Source organism: Lucilia cuprina, chromosome 3 (genome assembly GCF_022045245.1).
Source record: "Lucilia cuprina isolate Lc7/37 chromosome 3, ASM2204524v1, whole genome shotgun sequence".
In the NCBI taxonomy this organism is placed as follows: domain Eukaryota; kingdom Metazoa; phylum Arthropoda; class Insecta; order Diptera; family Calliphoridae; genus Lucilia; species Lucilia cuprina.
Window position 1 is genome coordinate 35985475 of NC_060951.1, and position 18186 is coordinate 36003660.

The window sequence follows — 18186 nt, forward strand, 5'->3', positions numbered from 1 at the left end:
TTTCTATAGAAAACTTTTCAATCGAAAGATTTTCTATAGAAAACTTTTCAATCGAAAGATTTTCTATAGAAAACTTTTCAATCGAAAGATTTTCTATAGAAAACGTTTAAATCGAAAGATTTTCTATAGAAAACGTTTAAATCGAAAGATTTTCTATAGAAATCGTTTCAATCGAAAGATTTTCTATAGAAAACGTTTCAATCGAAAGATTTTCTATAGAAAACGTTTCAATCGAAAGATTTTCTATAGAAAACGTTTCAATCGAAAGATTTCTATAGAAAACGTTTCAAATCGAAAGATTTTCTATAGAAAACGTTTCAATCGAAAGATTTTCTATAGAAAACGTTTCAATCGAAAGATTTTCTATAGAAAACGTTTCAATCGAAAGATTTTCTATAGAAAACGTTTCAATCGAAAGATTTTCTATAGAAAACGTTTCAATCGAAAGATTTTCTATAGAAAACGTTTCAATCGAAAGATTTTCTATAGAAAACGTTTCAATCGAAAGATTTTCTATAGAAAACTTTTCTAACAAAAGATTTTCTATAATTTAATTAATTAATTTCTATAGAAAACTGTTCAATTGAATGTCCTTTTATGATTATGATTTAATATCTTACCTCTTTAGCTTTATCACCATTATGAACCGGATTCTGAACTTTCAAACTAAACTTAATGGAATGAGCATAAAGTTGTAAATCTTTACAGTCGGAAAATTTACGGCGTATTTCCTTTATATCAAAAAATAAACAAAAAATTGAAACATTTCTACCCATTTCTTGAAACAAAAATAACTTACCTTTTCCAAATTACTAATCTTATTCTGATCACAATAGACAGTAACATTATAATAACCACCATATTGAGCTTTCAAATTATCGGGACTACTACAGGTTAACATCTGACCCTCTTTTAGCACGGCAATACGATGACAGATTTCATCAATTTCTGATATTGAATGAGAAGTTAAGACTATAGCTCTCTTTTCGGCCAACAAATCGTCTATTGTACGATAGACAATTGCTCTGGTTACCGGATCCATATCACTGGTGGGTTCATCCATTAAAACCACAGAAGTGCGACCACAACAAGAAGTAGCCACTGTTAATTTACGACGATTACCACCTGAAAGATTTTTTACCAAAACATCACGATACGTTTCCAGTTGAAAAGATTCCAAAATGCTGGCAACCAACTAAAATAATATTAAGAGAAATAAAAAACTGTCAAAATCGATTTGCTTTTAAAAATAAATTAAAATTTTCAAGTTTTTTTTCTTTTGTTTTTGATATATTTTCGTTTGTTTTAAGATACAAAATTTTATTTTTAACAAATATCCTTTTAAATTATATCCAAAAATCATGTCTAATTCCTGTCAAGATTGTAATCGATTGCAAATCAAGACTGTGGGCACTGCACCCGAACGACCTCAATTTCAACAACCCACAAAATACGATCATTATAACAATTTTCAAAAATTCAAACACTCCAAAAAAGAAGAACAGTTCATTAATCAACGCAAAGAAGAACTTTTAAAATTCAATCCTAACTTTACAGACTTTCATCTGAATCGTGTGCTAACCAAAGATGAATTTGAACAGTTTAGTACTCAAGATATAGCGAAATTTCGCCAACAATTACGTTTGGGTAATTGTGATCACAATTCCAACTCATTTGATTGTATGCCAGATAGAAAGGAAGATCAACATTATAAACATGTCGAGGAGGATAATGAAAATGATGGAAAATCGTTGCAAAAACGTAAATCTCTTCTCTCATTAACACGTACCCCGGTCCAATGCCCCATTAGTATTTGCAATCGTACACTTGGTGTTACTTTTGTATTATCGCATTTTCTACGCGATCACAATGAAGATTTTGGTGTACCTTGTCAAGAGATTTATGCTGAAAAACCTTCGGTTTTAATATTTGATCCGACGAATTTGGATTTTCATGAAAATGTTTGTTTGGGTATTTTGGCCTATGGAGGCCATGCGAATGATAGGTGAGAGGTTAAGTATATCTAAAAAACATGAGTTTTTTTCAATCGAAAGATTTTCTATAGAAAACCTTTCAAACGAAAGATTTTCTATAGAAAACCTTTCAAACGAAAGATTTTCTATAGAAAACCTTTCAAACGAAAGATTTTCTATAGAAAACCTTTCAAACGAAAGATTTTCTATAGAAAACCTTTCAAACGAAAGATTTTCTATAGAAAACTTTTCAATCGAAAGATTTTCTATAGAAAACTTTTCAATCGAAAGATTTTCTATAGAAAACTTTTCAATCGAAAGATTTTCTATAGAAAACTTTTCAATCGAAAGATTTTCTATAGAAAACTTTTCAATCGAAAGATTTTCTATAGAAAACTTTTCAATCGAAAGATTTTCTATAGAAACTTTTCAATCGAAAGATTTTCTATAGAAAACTTTTCAATCGAAAGATTTTCTATAGAAAAACTTTTCAATCGAAAGATTTTCTATAGAAAACTTTTCAATCGAAAGATTTTCTATAGAAAACTTTTCAATCGAAAGATTTCTATAGAAAACTTTTCAATCGAAAGATTTTCTATAGAAAACTTTTCAATCGAAAGATTTTCTATAGAAAATTTTCAATCGAAGATTTTCTATAGAAAACTTTTCAATCGAAAGATTTTCTATAGAAAACTTTTCAATCGAAAGATTTTCTATAGAAAACTTTTCAATCGAAAGATTTTCTATAGAAAACTTTTCAATCGAAAGATTTCTATAGAAAACTTTTCAATCGAAAGATTTTCTATAGAAAACTTTTCAATCGAAAGATTTTCTATAGAAACTTTTCAATCGAAAGATTTTCTATAGAAAACTTTTCAATCGAAAGATTTTCTATAGAAAACTTTTCAATCGAAAGATTTTCTATAGAAAACTTTTCAATCGAAAGATTTTCTATAGAAAACTTTTCAATCGAAAGATTTTCTATAGAAAACTTTTCAATCGAAAGATTTTCTATAGAAAACTTTTCAATCGAAAGATTTTCTATAGAAAACATTTCAATCGAAAGATTTTCTATAGAAAACTTTTCAATCGAAAGATTTTCTATAGAAAACTTTTCAATCGAAAGATTTTCTATAGAAAACTTTTCAATCGAAAGATTTTCTATAGAAACTTTTCAATCGAAAGATTTTCTATAGAAAACTTTTCAATCGAAAGATTTTCTATAGAAAACTTTTCAATCGAAGATTTTCTATAGAAAACTTTTCAATCGAAAGATTTTCTATAGAAAACTTTTCAATCGAAAGATTTTCTATAGAAAACTTTTCAATCGAAAGATTTTCTATAGAAAACTTTTCAATCGAAAGATTTTCTATAGAAAACTTTTCAATCGAAAGATTTTCTATAGAAAACTTTTCAATCGAAAGATTTTCTATAGAAAACTTTTCAATCGAAAGATTTTCTATAGAAAACTTTTCAATCGAAAGATTTTCTATAGAAAACTTTTCAATCGAAAGATTTTCTATAGAAACTTTTCAATCGAAAGATTTTCTATAGAAAACTTTTCAATCGAAAGATTTTCTATAGAAAACTTTTCAATCGAAAGATTTTCTATAGAAAACTTTTCAATCGAAAGATTTTCTATAGAAAACTTTTCAATCGAAAGATTTTCTATAGAAAACTTTTCAATCGAAAGATTTTCTATAGAAAACTTTTCAATCGAAAGATTTTCTATAGAAAACTTTTCAATCGAAAGATTTTCTATAGAAAACTTTTCAATCGAAAGATTTTCTATAGAAAACTTTTCAATCGAAAGATTTTCTATAGAAAACTTTTCAATCGAAAGATTTTCTATAGAAAACTTTTCAGTCGAAAGATTTTCTATAGAAAACTTTTCAGTCGAAAGATTTTCTATAGAAAACTTTTCAATCGAAAGATTTTTTATAGAAAACTTTTCAATCGAAAGATTTTCTATAGAAAACTTTTCAATCGAAAGATTTTCTATAGAAAACTTTTCAATCGAAAGATTTTCTATAGAAAACTTTTCAATCGAAAGATTTTCTATAGAAAACTTTTCAATCGAAAGATTTTCTATAGAAAACTTTTCAATCGAAAGATTTTCTATAGAAAACTTTTCAATCGAAAGATTTTCTATAGAAAACTTTTCAATCGAAAGATTTTCTATAGAAAACTTTTCAATCGAAAGATTTTCTATAGAAAACTTTTCAATCGAAAGATTTTCTATAGAAAACTTTTCAATCGAAAGATTTTCTATAGAAAACTTTTCAATCGAAAGATTTTCTATAGAAAACTTTTCAATCGAAAGATTTTCTATAGAAAACTTTTCAATCGAAAGATTTTCTATAGAAAACTTTTCAATCGAAAGATTTTCTATAGAAAACTTTTCAATCGAAAGATTTTCTATAGAAAACTTTTCAATCGAAAGATTTTCTATAGAAAACTTTTCAATCGAAAGATTTTCTATAGAAAACTTTTCAATCGAAAGATTTTCTATAGAAAACTTTTCAATCGAAAGATTTTCTATAGAAAACTTTTCAATCGAAAGATTTTCTATAGAAAACTTTTCAATCGAAAGATTTTCTATAGAAAACTTTTCAATCGAAAGATTTTCTATAGAAAACTTTTCAATCGAAAGATTTTCTATAGAAAACTTTTCAATCGAAAGATTTTCTATAGAAAACTTTTCAATCGAAGATTTTCTATAGAAAACTTTTCAATCGAAAGATTTTCTATAGAAAACTTTTCAATCGAAAGATTTTCTATAGAAAACCTTTCAGTCGAAGGAATTTTTATAGAAAACTTTTCAATCGAAATATTTTCTATAAAAAATTTTTCAATCGAAAGATTTTCTGTAGAAAACCTTTCAGTCTCAGGAATTTCTATAGAAAACTTTTCAATCGAAAGATTTTCTATAGAAAACTTTTCAATCGAAGGATTTTCTATAGAAAACTTTTCAATCTAAAGATTTTCTATAGAAAACTTTTCAATCGAAAGATTTTCTATAGAAAACTTTTCAATCGAAAGATTTTCTATAGAAAACTTTTCAATCGAAAGATTTTCTATAGAAAACTTTTCAATCGAAAGATTTTCTATAGAAAACTTTTCAATCGAAAGATTTCTATAGAAAACTTTTCAATCGAAAGATTTTCTATAGAAAACTTTTCAATCGAAAGATTTTCTATAGAAAACTTTTCAATCGAAAGATTTTCTATAGAAAACTTTTCAATCGAAAGATTTTCTATAGAAAACTTTTCAATCGAAAGATTTTCTATAGAAAACTTTTCAATCGAAAGATTTTTCTATAGAAAACTTTTCAATCGAAAGATTTTCTATAGAAAACTTTTCAATCGAAAGATTTTCTATAGAAAACTTTTTCAATCGAAAAGATTTTCTATAGAAAACTTTTCAATCGAAAGATTTTCTATAGAAAACTTTTCAATCGAAAGATTTTCTATAGAAAACTTTTCAATCGAAAGATTTTCTATAGAAAACTTTTCAATCGAAAAGATTTTCTATAGAAAACTTTTCAATCGAAAGATTTTCTATAGAAAACTTTTCAATCGAAAGATTTTTCTAGAAAACTTTTCAATCGAAAGATTTTCTATAGAAAACTTTTCAATCGAAAGATTTTCTATAGAAAACTTTTCAATCGAAAGATTTTCTATAGAAAACTTTTCAATCGAAAGATTTTCTATAGAAAACTTTTCAATCGAAAGATTTTCTATAGAAAACTTTTCAATCGAAAGATTTTCTATAGAAAACTTTTCAATCGAAAGATTTTTCTATAGAAAACTTTTCAATCGAAAGATTTTCTATAGAAAACTTTTCAATCGAAAGATTTTCTATAGAAAACTTTTCAATCGAAGATTTTCTATAGAAAACTTTTCAATCGAAAGATTTTCTATAGAAAACTTTTCAATCGAAAGATTTTCTATAGAAAACTTTTCAATCGAAAGATTTTCTATAGAAAACTTTTCAATCGAAAGATTTTCTATAGAAAACTTTTCAATCGAAAGATTTTCTATAGAAAACTTTTCAATCGAAAGATTTTCTATAGAAAACTTTTCAATCGAAAGATTTTCTATAGAAAACTTTTCAATCGAAAGATTTTCTATAGAAAACTTTTCAATCGAAAGATTTTCTATAGAAAACTTTTCAATCGAAAGATTTTCTATAGAAAACTTTTCAATCGAAAGATTTTCTATAGAAAACTTTTCAATCGAAAGATTTTCTATAGAAAACTTTTCAATCGAAAGATTTTCTATAGAAAACTTTTCAATCGAAAGATTTTCTATAGAAAACTTTTCAATCGAAAGATTTTCTATAGAAAACTTTTTAATCGAAAGATTTTCTATAGAAAACTTTTCTGTGGAAACCAATAAAAACCAAAGATTTTGTATAGAACATGGAGAAAACCGAAATTAACATATTGACGTAAACTAATTATTTATATTTTCGTTACTTCCAGTTCTTCGCGACCCACAGAAAGAGGGCTTTGCATAAATAATGCCTTTTTACCCAAACCCTATGAACATTTAACTTCCCATCTACCCATTCTCATAATGGCCTGTCGCACGTCTTGGTCAACGCTATTGAATATTAAAGATAAACTTAAAGGAAATATTCACAATCCCAATTTCTATAAATCAAGAACTTTTAGTAATTTGGCTGGCTAGCGTACAGACGGTAAGACCAATATATTGTACGGTCACAGTGTACGATAAGGAAATGGTGTATCACGCAGTTTGATTATGCAATAAGAGATTTAAATCATACACAGAATCCGGAAGAATTTATGTTAAAGGAAACAAATTGTATGCGTCTTGTCACATGGCGAAATAAATATATTAACCAAAAGTCTTATAGATTGTATTAACATGGAGATACTGATAAACGAATTTTAATAAAGTAATTCCAAATTTGTAGGAAATTTGAAAGAAAGAAAGAACTTACCTTGGGTATATGGTAATACGTCTAAGACGACCATAAATTTATGCATTCTCGCACAGTAAGTAAGGAATCCAAAGTTTTTTGTTGGACAATAGGAAATTTCGGGCTGTTAAAGTTTTATTACATTTTTGAAGATCTGGTAATGATATAAAGTCAATAAAACTTACATTTTCATAGACAATATGACCCACATTGGGTTGCACATTGTCCCGATAGCATTTTGAAAATGGTCGATTTACCCGCACAATTTTTACCCAATAAACCAAAACATTCTCTGCATTTACCGAGAATGTTATATCGAAATGCATATTGATTTTTACCATAGGATTTGCAAAGATTTTCCACTTTCAGAGCAGGTGTACTATCCATTTTATCATTTCTCTTAAGAGAGTTTTGTATTGAAAAACAATTTTCAATTCTTCAAAATGTCTATTTTCTTTGGCTTGACATAGGCCCACACGTTCACTAATTATCTCCTTAAACTTTATAACTTAAACCCGACTCTAGCAAGACATTGATACATATAAACAATATACCCAATATGGTTAATGAGATTATAATGGGTTTAAGTAAATCACTGTTTACAGGATTTTTATAAGAATCAATATCATAACGTTTGAATACAATGCAACCATATAATTTTTACATATTTCAAGTAGACATCACCACAAGCATGCTGAGGGAAGATAAGGAAAAAACGATGATTTAAGAAGAAACGCCACTCATCCAGGTGGCTGAATCACCCACTACACCTAGTAATACAATAATGGACATGGTGTGATGGTAGAAAAGAGGTATGATAACATTTAGGATGAAAATTGTAACAATAGCCACAATGGAATCGGAGAAACACTTTTCGAAGACATGAACGGCAGGTATGCAGGCAAAACTGTAAAAGAATTGAAACCCAAATTTAAAACTTTTGTAGGATAACTTCTTCAATGAATAAAGTTTTTTTCAACAATTTTAATGAAAGAAATTTTATTAGAAAACTTCCGTTTCCTACAGAAAATCTACCGATTGAAAAGTTTTCTAATAGAAATCTTTTGATTGAAAATTTTCTATAGAAAATCTTTCGTTAGAAACGTTTATGTAGGAAATCTTCGCTCGTTAGAAAAGTTTTCTATAAAAAATCTTTCTATAGAAAATCTTTCGTTAGAAACGTTTTTATAGAAAATCATTCGTTAGAAAAGTTTTCTATTGAAATCTTTCGACTGTAATGTTTTCTATAGAAAATCCTTCGACTGAAAGGTTTTCTATAGAAAATCTTTCGATTGAAAAATTTTCTATAGAAATATTTCGATTGAAAAGTTTTTTATAGAAAATATTTCGATTGAAAAGTTTTTTATAGAAAATATTTCGATTGAAAAGTTTTCTATAGAAAATCTTTCGATTGAAAAGTTTTCTATAGAAAATCTTTCGATTGAAGAGTTTTCTATAGAAAATCTTTCGATTGAAAAGTTTTCTATAGAAAATCTTTCGATTGAAAAGTTTTCTATAAAAAATCTTTCGATTGAAAAGTTTTCTATAGAAAATCTTTCGATTGAAAAGTTTTCTATAGAAAATCTTTCGATTGAAAAGTTTTCTATAGAAAATCTTTCGATTGAAAAGTTTTCTATAGAAAATCTTTCGATTGAAAAGTTTTCTATAGAAAATCTTTCGATTGAAAAGTTTTCTATAGAAAATCTTTCGATTGAAAGTTTTCTATAGAAAATCTTTCGATTGAAAAGTTTTCTATAGAAAATCTTTCGATTGAAAGTTTTCTATAGAAAATCTTTCGATTGAAAAGTTTTCTATAGAAAAATCTTTCGATTGAAAAGTTTTCTATAGAAAATCTTTCGATTGAAAAGTTTTCTATAGAAAATCTTTCGATTGAAAAGTTTTCTATAGAAAATCTTTCGATTGAAAAGTTTTCTATAGAAAATCTTTCGATTGAAAAGTTTTCTATAGAAAATCTTTCGATTGAAAAGTTTTCTATAGAAAATCTTTCGATTAAAAAGTTTTCTATAGAAAATATTTCGATTGAAAAGTTTTTTATAGAAAATATTTCGATTGAAAAGTTTTCTATAGAAAATCTTTCAATTGAAAAGTTTTCTACAGAAAATCTTTCAATTGAAAAGTTTTCTACAGAAAATCTTTCAATTGAAAAGTTTTCTACAGAAAATCTTTTGTTAGAAAAGTTTTCTACAGAAAATCTTTTGTTAGAAAAGTTTTCTATAGAAAATCTTTTGATTGAAAAGTTTTCTATAGAAAATCTTTCGATTGAAAAGTTTTCTATAGAAAATCTTTCGATTGAAAAGTTTTTATAGAAAATCTTTCGATTGAAAAGTTTTCTATAGAAAATCTTTCGATTGAAAAGTTTTCTATAGAAAATCTTTCGATTGAAAAGTTTTCTATAGAAAATCTTTCGATTGAAAAGTTTTCTATAGAAAATCTTTCGATTGAAAAGTTTTCTATAGAAAATCTTTCGATTGAAAGTTTTCTATAGAAAATCTTTCGATTGAAAAGTTTTCTATAGAAAATCTTTCGATTGAAAAGTTTTCTATAGAAAATCTTTCGATTGAAAAGTTTTCTATAGAAAATCTTTCGATTGAAAAGTTTTCTATAGAAAATCTTTCGATTGAAAAGTTTTCTATAGAAAATCTTTCGATTGAAAAGTTTTCTATAGAAAATCTTTCGATTGAAAAGTTTTCTATAGAAAATCTTTCGATTGAAAAGTTTTCTATAGAAAATCTTTCGATTGAAAAGTTTTCTATAGAAAATCTTTCGATTGAAAAGTTTTCTATAGAAAATCTTTCGATTGAAATGTTTTCTATAGAAAATCTTTCGATTGAAATGTTTTCTATAGAAAATCTTCGATTGAAAGTTTTCTATTAGAAATCAAATCATTTCGATTTTCTATTTTTAATAAAGAAAATCTTTCGATTGAAATGTTTTCTATAGAAAATCTTTCGATTGAAATGTTTTCTATAGAAAATCTTTCGATTGAAAAGTTTTCTATAGAAAATCTTTCGATTGAAAAGTTTTCTATCTATTCTATTTTCTTTTCAATCTTTCGATTGAAAAGTTTTCTATAGAAAATCTTTCGATTGAAAAGTTTTCTATAGAAAATCTTTCGATTGAAAAGTTTTCTATAGAAAATCTTTCGATTGAAAAGTTTTCTATAGAAAATCTTTCGATTGAAAAGTTTTCTATAGAAAATCTTTCGATTGAAAAGTTTTCTATAGAAAATCTTTCGATTGAAAAGTTTTCTATAGAAAATCTTTCGATTGAAAAGTTTTCTATAGAAAATCTTTCGATTGAAAAGTTTTCTATAGAAAATCTTTCGATTGAAAAGTTTTCTATAGAAAATCTTTCGATTGAAAAGTTTTCTATAGAAAATCTTTCGATTGAAAAGTTTTCTATAGAAAATCTTTCGATTGAAAAGTTTTCTATAGAAAATCTTTCGATTGAAAAGTTTTCTATAGAAAATCTTTCGATTGAAAAGTTTTCTATAGAAAATCTTTCGATTGAAAAGTTTTCTATAAAATATTTTTCGTTTAAAAAGTGTTCTATAGATAATATTTCGATTGAAGAGGTTTCTATAGAAAATTTTCGTTATAAAAGTTTTCTATAGAAAATCTACCGTTAGAAAAGTTTTCTATAGAAAACTTATCGTTAGAAAGGTGGATTATGGAAACAAATGGAAACGCTTACTTACGCAAAGAACAAAGCCAAGACAATGACGCCCCACAATTGTTGACGATCGGTGAACACTGGCATATCGAAAGCTAGAATTATGGAACTGCATACCAATACTGCTAAAATCATAATCTAAAAAAAAAACCAAAAACAATTACAATATGAATATAAATTTTGAAATCTCTTAAACCCACCAAAAAATCCCACACGAAAGCTACACCCCAATAGGTAGAGGCATCAACACCGCACAATTTCTGTTGTAACTTTTCACCCTTAACACGTTCATTGACTAGATATACCGAGGCTACAGCCACCACCATTGAAAAGGCTATGAGCAAAATGAAAGCCATACAGGAGTCACCAGCCTGACGTAAACTAAAATATAAGAGAATATTGATGAATATTTATTATAATTCTTTTTCAAAATCGCCTTAATCTTACATGGATGTTGTACTCAATTCCATATAACCCAATTCCCAGGGTTCATTATAAGCTGTTATCTTATAGTTGGTATCATTCGTTTCGATTTGCAGTAGATACGAATTCATATCGTTTAACCAGGCCATCATGGCATGATAACCTTTATTATTATACCAAACTATAGATTTGCTATCATTAAAACTATAACCACCATAACGTTTTTCCTGATAATCATTTAAAGTCTCTAGAATCCAATAGAATGATCTTTCCGAATTATGAAATTGTTTGCAGGGCATTTCCGCAGAACAATCCTGTTTCATATTATCATAAACTTTTTGAGTAAAATCCAAAGATTTTTCCATACTTAACATTTGTGTAGTCTTGGGATATAGATTACGTGATAATTGTATGGTTTTATCAAAATCATCTTCCAGTCGCTGAGCCACAAACCACATGGCACATATTTCAAAGAGAGCCGGTAATACTATAACACACAACAACATTTTGTAGTTGCGGCTAAAATGCACCAAACGTTTCCAGAATAGTTGACGCATGGCTTCAAATCTAGTCAGAGGCGTCTCACGTACCATATCCCAACCGAAATCTTTCTTTAGTTTAACATTTTTCATCATATCGATGGCATGACCATTGAATCTAACACTGCCATTACAATTCTTATCTAAATTCTTAAAGACATGTTCCAAATTTTCCGTTTCTACACTTAAATCCTTAATTCTTCCCTGACTTTGTAGATCTTGTAAATATTTAAAATATTCTGATGAATTTTCATTCTGTTGATCGTATGATATTCTTAATCTTAAATCGGTACTAGAAGATTTCTCTAATTCTCTAAAATTGGTCAACAGTTTATCGGCCTTTTTGGTAATTTCATCAGATGTATGTGAATCACAGCAATTCATGTAGACTTCATAGTAAGAAGTACAATGATTTTTTAAAGTTTCAGGATTATGTTTAGCTATAATTTTTCCCTGAAAAAATAACAACTTAAGGAATTGCTTTAAACCGCTGAAGTCTTTAACTTACATTCTTCATGATGACTATAACATCGCTTAGATGCTCAGCTTCATCAAGGAAATGTGTGGCAAATATAACAGCTCTTCCTTTACGTAATCTCTCTATAAGGTCCCATATATCTTTACGGGCCTTATTGTCAACACCATTGCAAGGTTCATCTAAGATCACAACATTGGGAGATCCTGGAATAAATTAACAATTTTTTCGAATAGTTTTCGGTCAAAATATTTAATAGAATATCATTTGATTTTAAAGAATTTCTATAGAAAATATTTTGCTGGAAGAGTTTTCTATTGAAAATCTTTCACTAGAGTAGTTTTCTCCAGAAAATCTTTAGCTGGAGAAGTTTTCTATAGAAAACCTTTCGTTGGAAAAGTTTTCAATAGAAAATCTTTCGCTGAAAAAGTTTTCTATAGAGAATCTTTCGCTGGAAAAGTTTTCTATAGAGAATCTTTCGCTGGAAAAGTTTTCTATAGAGAATCTAGAGAAGTTTTCTATAGAAAGTCTTTCGCTAGAGAAGTTTTCTATAGAAAATCTTTCGCTGAAGAAGTTTTCTATAGAAAATCTTTCGCTAAAGAAGTTTTCTATAGAAAATCTTTCGCTAAAGAAGTTTTCAATAGAAAATCTTTCGCTAAAGAAGTTTTCTATTGAAAATCTTGTGCTAAAGAAGTTTTCTATAGAAAATCTTTCAATAGAGAATCTTTCGCTGAAAAAGTTTTCTATAGAGAATGTTCCTCTAAAGAAGTTTTCTATAGAAAATTTTTCTCTAAAGAAAATCTTTCGTTGGAAAAGTTTTCTATAGAAAATCTTTCGTTTGAAGAGCTTTCTATAGAAAATCTTTCGTTGGAAAAGTTTTCTATAGAAAATCTCTCACTAAAGAAGTTTTCTATAGAAAATCTTTCAATAGAGAATCTTATGCTGAAAAAGTTTTCTATAGAGAATCTTTCGCTGGAAAAGTTTTCTATAGAGAATCTTTCTCTAAAGAAGTTTTCTATAGAAAATCTTTCTATAGAAAATGTTTATCGATCAGCAAGAAATTTCCTATAGAAAATGTCTATCAATCAGCGAGAGATTTCCTATAGAAAATGTCCCTCGATCAGTGAGAGATTTTACTATAGAAAAGGTATCTCGATCTGCGAAAGATTTCCTATAGAAAATGTCTCCGCTTCGTAACCGGTTTTTAATAATAATAGAAAAGGAATTTTGATCAGCAAGAGATTTCCTATAGAAAATGTTTATAGATCTGCAAAAAAATTTTCTATAGAAAATGTATCTCAATCAGCGAGATTTCCTATAGAAAAAGTATCTCGATCAGTGAGAGATTTCATAGGAAAATTACTCCCGATCAGCGAATATTTCCTATAGAAAATGTATCTCAATCATATAGAAATTTCATATAGAAAATGTCTTTTGATCAGCGAGAGATTTCGCTAGTTGTCTATAGAAACTTTTCGCTGAAAAAGTTTTCTATATCTTTCGCTAAAAAAATTGTTCGATAGAAGAATTTTCTTTAGAAATGTCTCTAGAGAAGAGTTTTCTGTAGAACATATTTCCATAATTTATTTTACTCACCTATAAAAGCTATCGCCACACATAATCTTCTCTGATAGCCACCCGATAACTGCGAAGCCTGATAACTTTCATGTTTTCCAAAATTTAAATTCTTAAGAGTTTTATTAACTTCCGCTTCGTAACCGGGTTTTAATTTTATTTTTGCATACATTTCTAAATGCTCACGAGCCGTTAGATTTGGTATCAGAATATTATCCTGAGCACAAACGCCAATTTTATCATAATCTGTTGAATTAGACATAGCCTGGGAGAGAATAACACGACCAGTTGTTTGTACCACCTGACCGGTAAGCATTTTACTGAGATAATAAAGGAAATATTAGTTTCATATAAAGATTAATAAGGAATATACAATAATCTTACATTATAGTACTCTTTCCAGCACCATTACGACCCAACAAACAAGTGACTTGATTTCTTGGGAATGATAGAGAAATGTCACTAACAGCTATTTTATTTTCATTGTAAACTTTTGTAACATTTGTCAGAGTAGCACCTACACTAGAATCTAAATCTTCTCTTTGGACTTCAGTAAAACGGAATTCATCTTTAAAAGAAAAATTTTGCTAAAAGTTAACTTATAAATATAAAAGTTTTCCTTTACTCACCATCCTTAAATCTCTGATGAACATAACCAATAAATGTATAAATACACAAATCCAATATAATCATAAATAAAGCAAATCCGTATTCACCTCTTAAACCTTCACGAAATACTGACTCAAAACTTAAACCAACTTCTTGCAATTCCATGCGCATAATATGACTCCAGCCATGAGCAAATGCTGTGGTAAAAGATAAATTAATGGCAAAATTTTGCAAGGAATTCAATTGAGCATCAAATAGTAAAACTATAATGTAGGGACAGAAGGTAATAAAGAAAATAACAGCAGTGGCTACAGCTCCTATTGTGGCTGACATGAAGAAAGTTGAACACAAGTAACTGCAAAGAAATAATTGAATTTTATAAGGAACTGTTAAGATAATAATATGTAGTTTCTTACCAGAAAGATATCAGACAAGCTCCAAAGATGCAGAGATAAATCATGACAAACAACCATTTGGTATAGACCACCATACCGCCAGAATATAAAATAATACTGCAACCAATAAAGATAATAAGTAATTCCAAAAATGTTACTATACACCAGGAAGTCAATTCGGAGCAAGGTTTTAAGCCCATAGAGCGCATGATCTAAAGATGGAAAGATAAAAAAATATAAGATGAAAATTTTCTTCAAATCTTTTTCATTTCCATAGAAATATTTTTTTGTTAATTAAAAAAAAAGAGAATGTGTCTCTCTTTCAATTAGAAATTTTCTTAAGAATGTGCTTCTCTTTCAATAAGAGATTTTCTATACAATAAGGTCTTTCTTTCAATAAGAGAATTTCTGCAGAAAAAATTCTATCAATTAGAAGTTTCTTATAGAAACGGAAAAACTCGATCATCGGAAGATAACTACAGCAAATGTCACTCGGTCAATGATAGATTTCCTATTCAAAATATCTCTCGATTAGTGAGAAATTCCCTATAGAAAATGTATGTTGACCAGCGAGAGATTTCCTATAGAAAAAGTCTCTCGATCAGCGAGATATTTCCTAAATAAAATGTGTTTCGATCAGCGAGAAATTTCCTGTAGAAAATGTCTCTTGATCAGCAAGAGATTTCCTATAGAAAATGTCTCTCGATAGGCGAGAAATTTCCTATAGAAATTTCCTCGATCAGCAAGATATTTCCTATAGAAATTATTTCTCGATTTTTATAGAAAAAGTCTTTCAAACACCGAGAGATTTCTTATAGAAAATACCCCTCAGTTAGCGGGAGATTTTCTATTTATAATTTATCTTTATCAGCGAGAGATTTCCTATAGAAAATGTCTTAAGATTAGCAAGAGATTTCCTATACAAAATGTTTTTCGATGAGCGAGAGATTTCTTATAGAAAATATCTCTAGATCGGAGAAAGATTCCCTATAGAAAATGTCTCTTGAGCGGAGAGAGATTTCCTATAGAAAATGTCTCCACATAAGTCAGAGATTTCCTAAAGAAAATGTCACTACATAAACGAGAAATTTCCTACAGAAAATGTCTCTCGATCAGCTAGAGATTTCCTACAGAAAATATCTCTCGATCAGCGATAGATTTCCTATAGATAATGTCTCTTGATCAACAAGAGATTTCCTATAGCAATTGTCATTCGATCAGCTAGAGATTTTCCATAGAAAATGTTTATCGTTCAGCAGTGAGATTTTCTACAGCAATTGTCTATCGATCAGCGAGAAATTTCCTATAGAAAATGTCTCTACATCAACGAGAGATTTCGTATAGAAAAGGTCTCTAGATCAGAAAGAGATTTACTATAGATAAACGAGTTGTTTATAAAACATAGTAGTTTTCTATAGAAATTTTTTTCAATAAAGGAGTTTTCTATAGAAAATCTTTTAATAAAAGAGATTTTAGAGAAAATAAACTCACCATAGAATTTCTCGATTCTCGCATCCATATCAAATGTCTCACACAAGAGGCGATTTCTGCTACTAGACCCAAAAAGAAAGCACACTGGATAGCTTGAGCCAAATAAATACCAGTTTTGAAACTGAAATTAAAAATTTTTTAAAATACAAAATCGTTTTCTTTTTCTATAAAAAAACAAAACTTACTCATCTTCCGTATAAGCTGGATATGGAAATTGTTTCGTATGAAATTCTAAATCATCTATAGCATATTTAAGACTTCCATCTGAGTCATCACTAAAACCCAATAAAAAGTCAAAAAAACCTTGACGTTTTTGTCTGTGTAAAATATCCAGATTTAAGTCATCCTCCTCTGAACTATCATTTAAATCCGGATAAAATGTGGTAGGTTTTGGAAGCTCTTGAATTAGTAAAGTTTTAGCAGAATCATTGAAATTCTGCTCTGTAGTGACAGCAAAATCATTTATGTTCACACGATCGGCTATGCCAGAGGATAAGCTAGATATTAAACTAGAAGTAGGACGGGGAACATTGGAATTATCGGTTTTATTCGAATCGGTAAACCAATCATCATCATCATCTTCGTCTTCATCTTCTGTGACAACATCTTCATCAGTGACCACTTTTATGGAGAAGGAACTTTTAGGTGCAGTCGTTAGTGGTACTTCCGTTAGTAAACCTTGCTTTTTTAATTTCTCCTTTTTATGCTTTATAATACCCAAATCAAGAGCTTGTTTAATTTGTACAAAACCTCGATGATATTTCATATCCATTAACATACTTCCTGATGGTCCGGGGAACCAAAAACGATTACGATTTTCAATGGTGGGTTGTGTATTTTGGGTGTCCATATGAAACTTATAGGAAACATTTTCTGTCTCAGTTTCATTGAAATATATAGCCGCATAGAATAGTCTCTTTTGATTTAGTTCAAAAGCTTTACGTCTCAGTTCCGATTCAGTATCATAGGCTTCAAAACGATCTACTGAAAAACATTCTAGAATATTTTTGATCGTTGTTATGACATCATAGATAATGGGATCAGTACGTATACGTTGTATAACAGTTTCAATTTGATCCATATCAATTTCATCACCAATAATTGAGCGAACAAATGGAGTCTGAGCCAAACGAATTAGACTATCAAAACCATCCTGAAAGGGTTTATCTTCACGCAATTTAGTGAGAATTTGTTCCAATGCTACCGATAACATTTTGAGGCGATTCAGTTCTTCAAATGTAGAATTGGACTGAAAAATATATATAGAAATAAAAAGCGTAATAATTAGAAACATTTTCTATAGACAATAAAAGAATAATTTCCGGAAAAAACTCTCGATTAAAGAAACATATTTTCTATAGAAAATCTCTTGATTCTCTTGCTGATAGAGAGACATTTTCTATAGAAAATCTCTTGCTGATAGAGAGACATTTTCTGTAGAAAATCTTTTGCTGATAGAAAGATATTTTCTATAGAAAATCTCTTGCTGATAGAGAGATATTTTCTATAGAAAATCTCTTGCTGAGATTTTTCTATAGAAAATCTCTTGTTGATAGAGAGACATTTTCTATAGAAAAGTTTTGTAAAGAATATCGTTCGATAGAAAAGTTTTTAAAGAAAATTTCTCGATAGAACCCTTTTCAATAGAAAATCTCTCAATTTAAGAGTTCTCAATAAAAAAATTTCTCGATAGAAGCGTTTTTAATAGAAAATCTCTCGAGTTTTATATAAAAATACTTCGACAGAAGTATTTTCTATACAAATTCTCTCTATGGAAAAGTTTTCTATAGAAAATCTACCAATAGAAAAGTTTTTTTAAAGAAAATCTTTTAATAGAAGAGCATTTTATAGAAAATCTCTCGTTTTAAGAGTTTTCTATAGAAAATCTCTCGACGAAAGAGTTTCTGTAGAAAATCTCTCGATGAAAGAGTTTTCTATAGAAAATCTCTCGTTTTAAGAGTTTTCTATAGAAAATCTCTCGATGAAAGAGTTTTCTATAGAAAATCTCTCGATGAAAGAGTTTTCTATAGAAAATCTCTCGATGAAAGAGTTTTCTATAGAAA

At 28.3% G+C, this 18186-nt stretch overlaps 1 protein-coding gene across 1 annotated transcript in view; it reads right to left on the bottom strand.

The window, feature by feature from the left end:
• Positions 1–593: 593 nt before the first annotated feature.
• The window catches only part of LOC111676677 (ATP-binding cassette sub-family A member 13), a 21298-nt gene continuing 3705 nt past the window's right edge, over positions 594–18186 (bottom strand). The window contains 22 exon segments of the mRNA XM_046945584.1: positions 594–731; positions 800–1195; positions 6941–6983; positions 6985–7026; positions 7028–7047; positions 7109–7144; positions 7146–7343; positions 7346–7432; positions 7434–7564; positions 7567–7602; positions 7605–7667; positions 7670–7830; positions 10642–10754; positions 10817–10997; positions 11064–12031; positions 12087–12259; positions 13650–13948; positions 14013–14196; positions 14258–14592; positions 14654–14844; positions 16124–16244; positions 16309–17372. Of these exon segments, the coding sequence (XP_046801540.1) occupies positions 609–731; positions 800–1195; positions 6941–6983; positions 6985–7026; positions 7028–7047; positions 7109–7144; positions 7146–7343; positions 7346–7432; positions 7434–7564; positions 7567–7602; positions 7605–7667; positions 7670–7830; positions 10642–10754; positions 10817–10997; positions 11064–12031; positions 12087–12259; positions 13650–13948; positions 14013–14196; positions 14258–14592; positions 14654–14844; positions 16124–16244; positions 16309–17372 (4965 nt within the window). The 3' untranslated portion in view covers positions 594–608.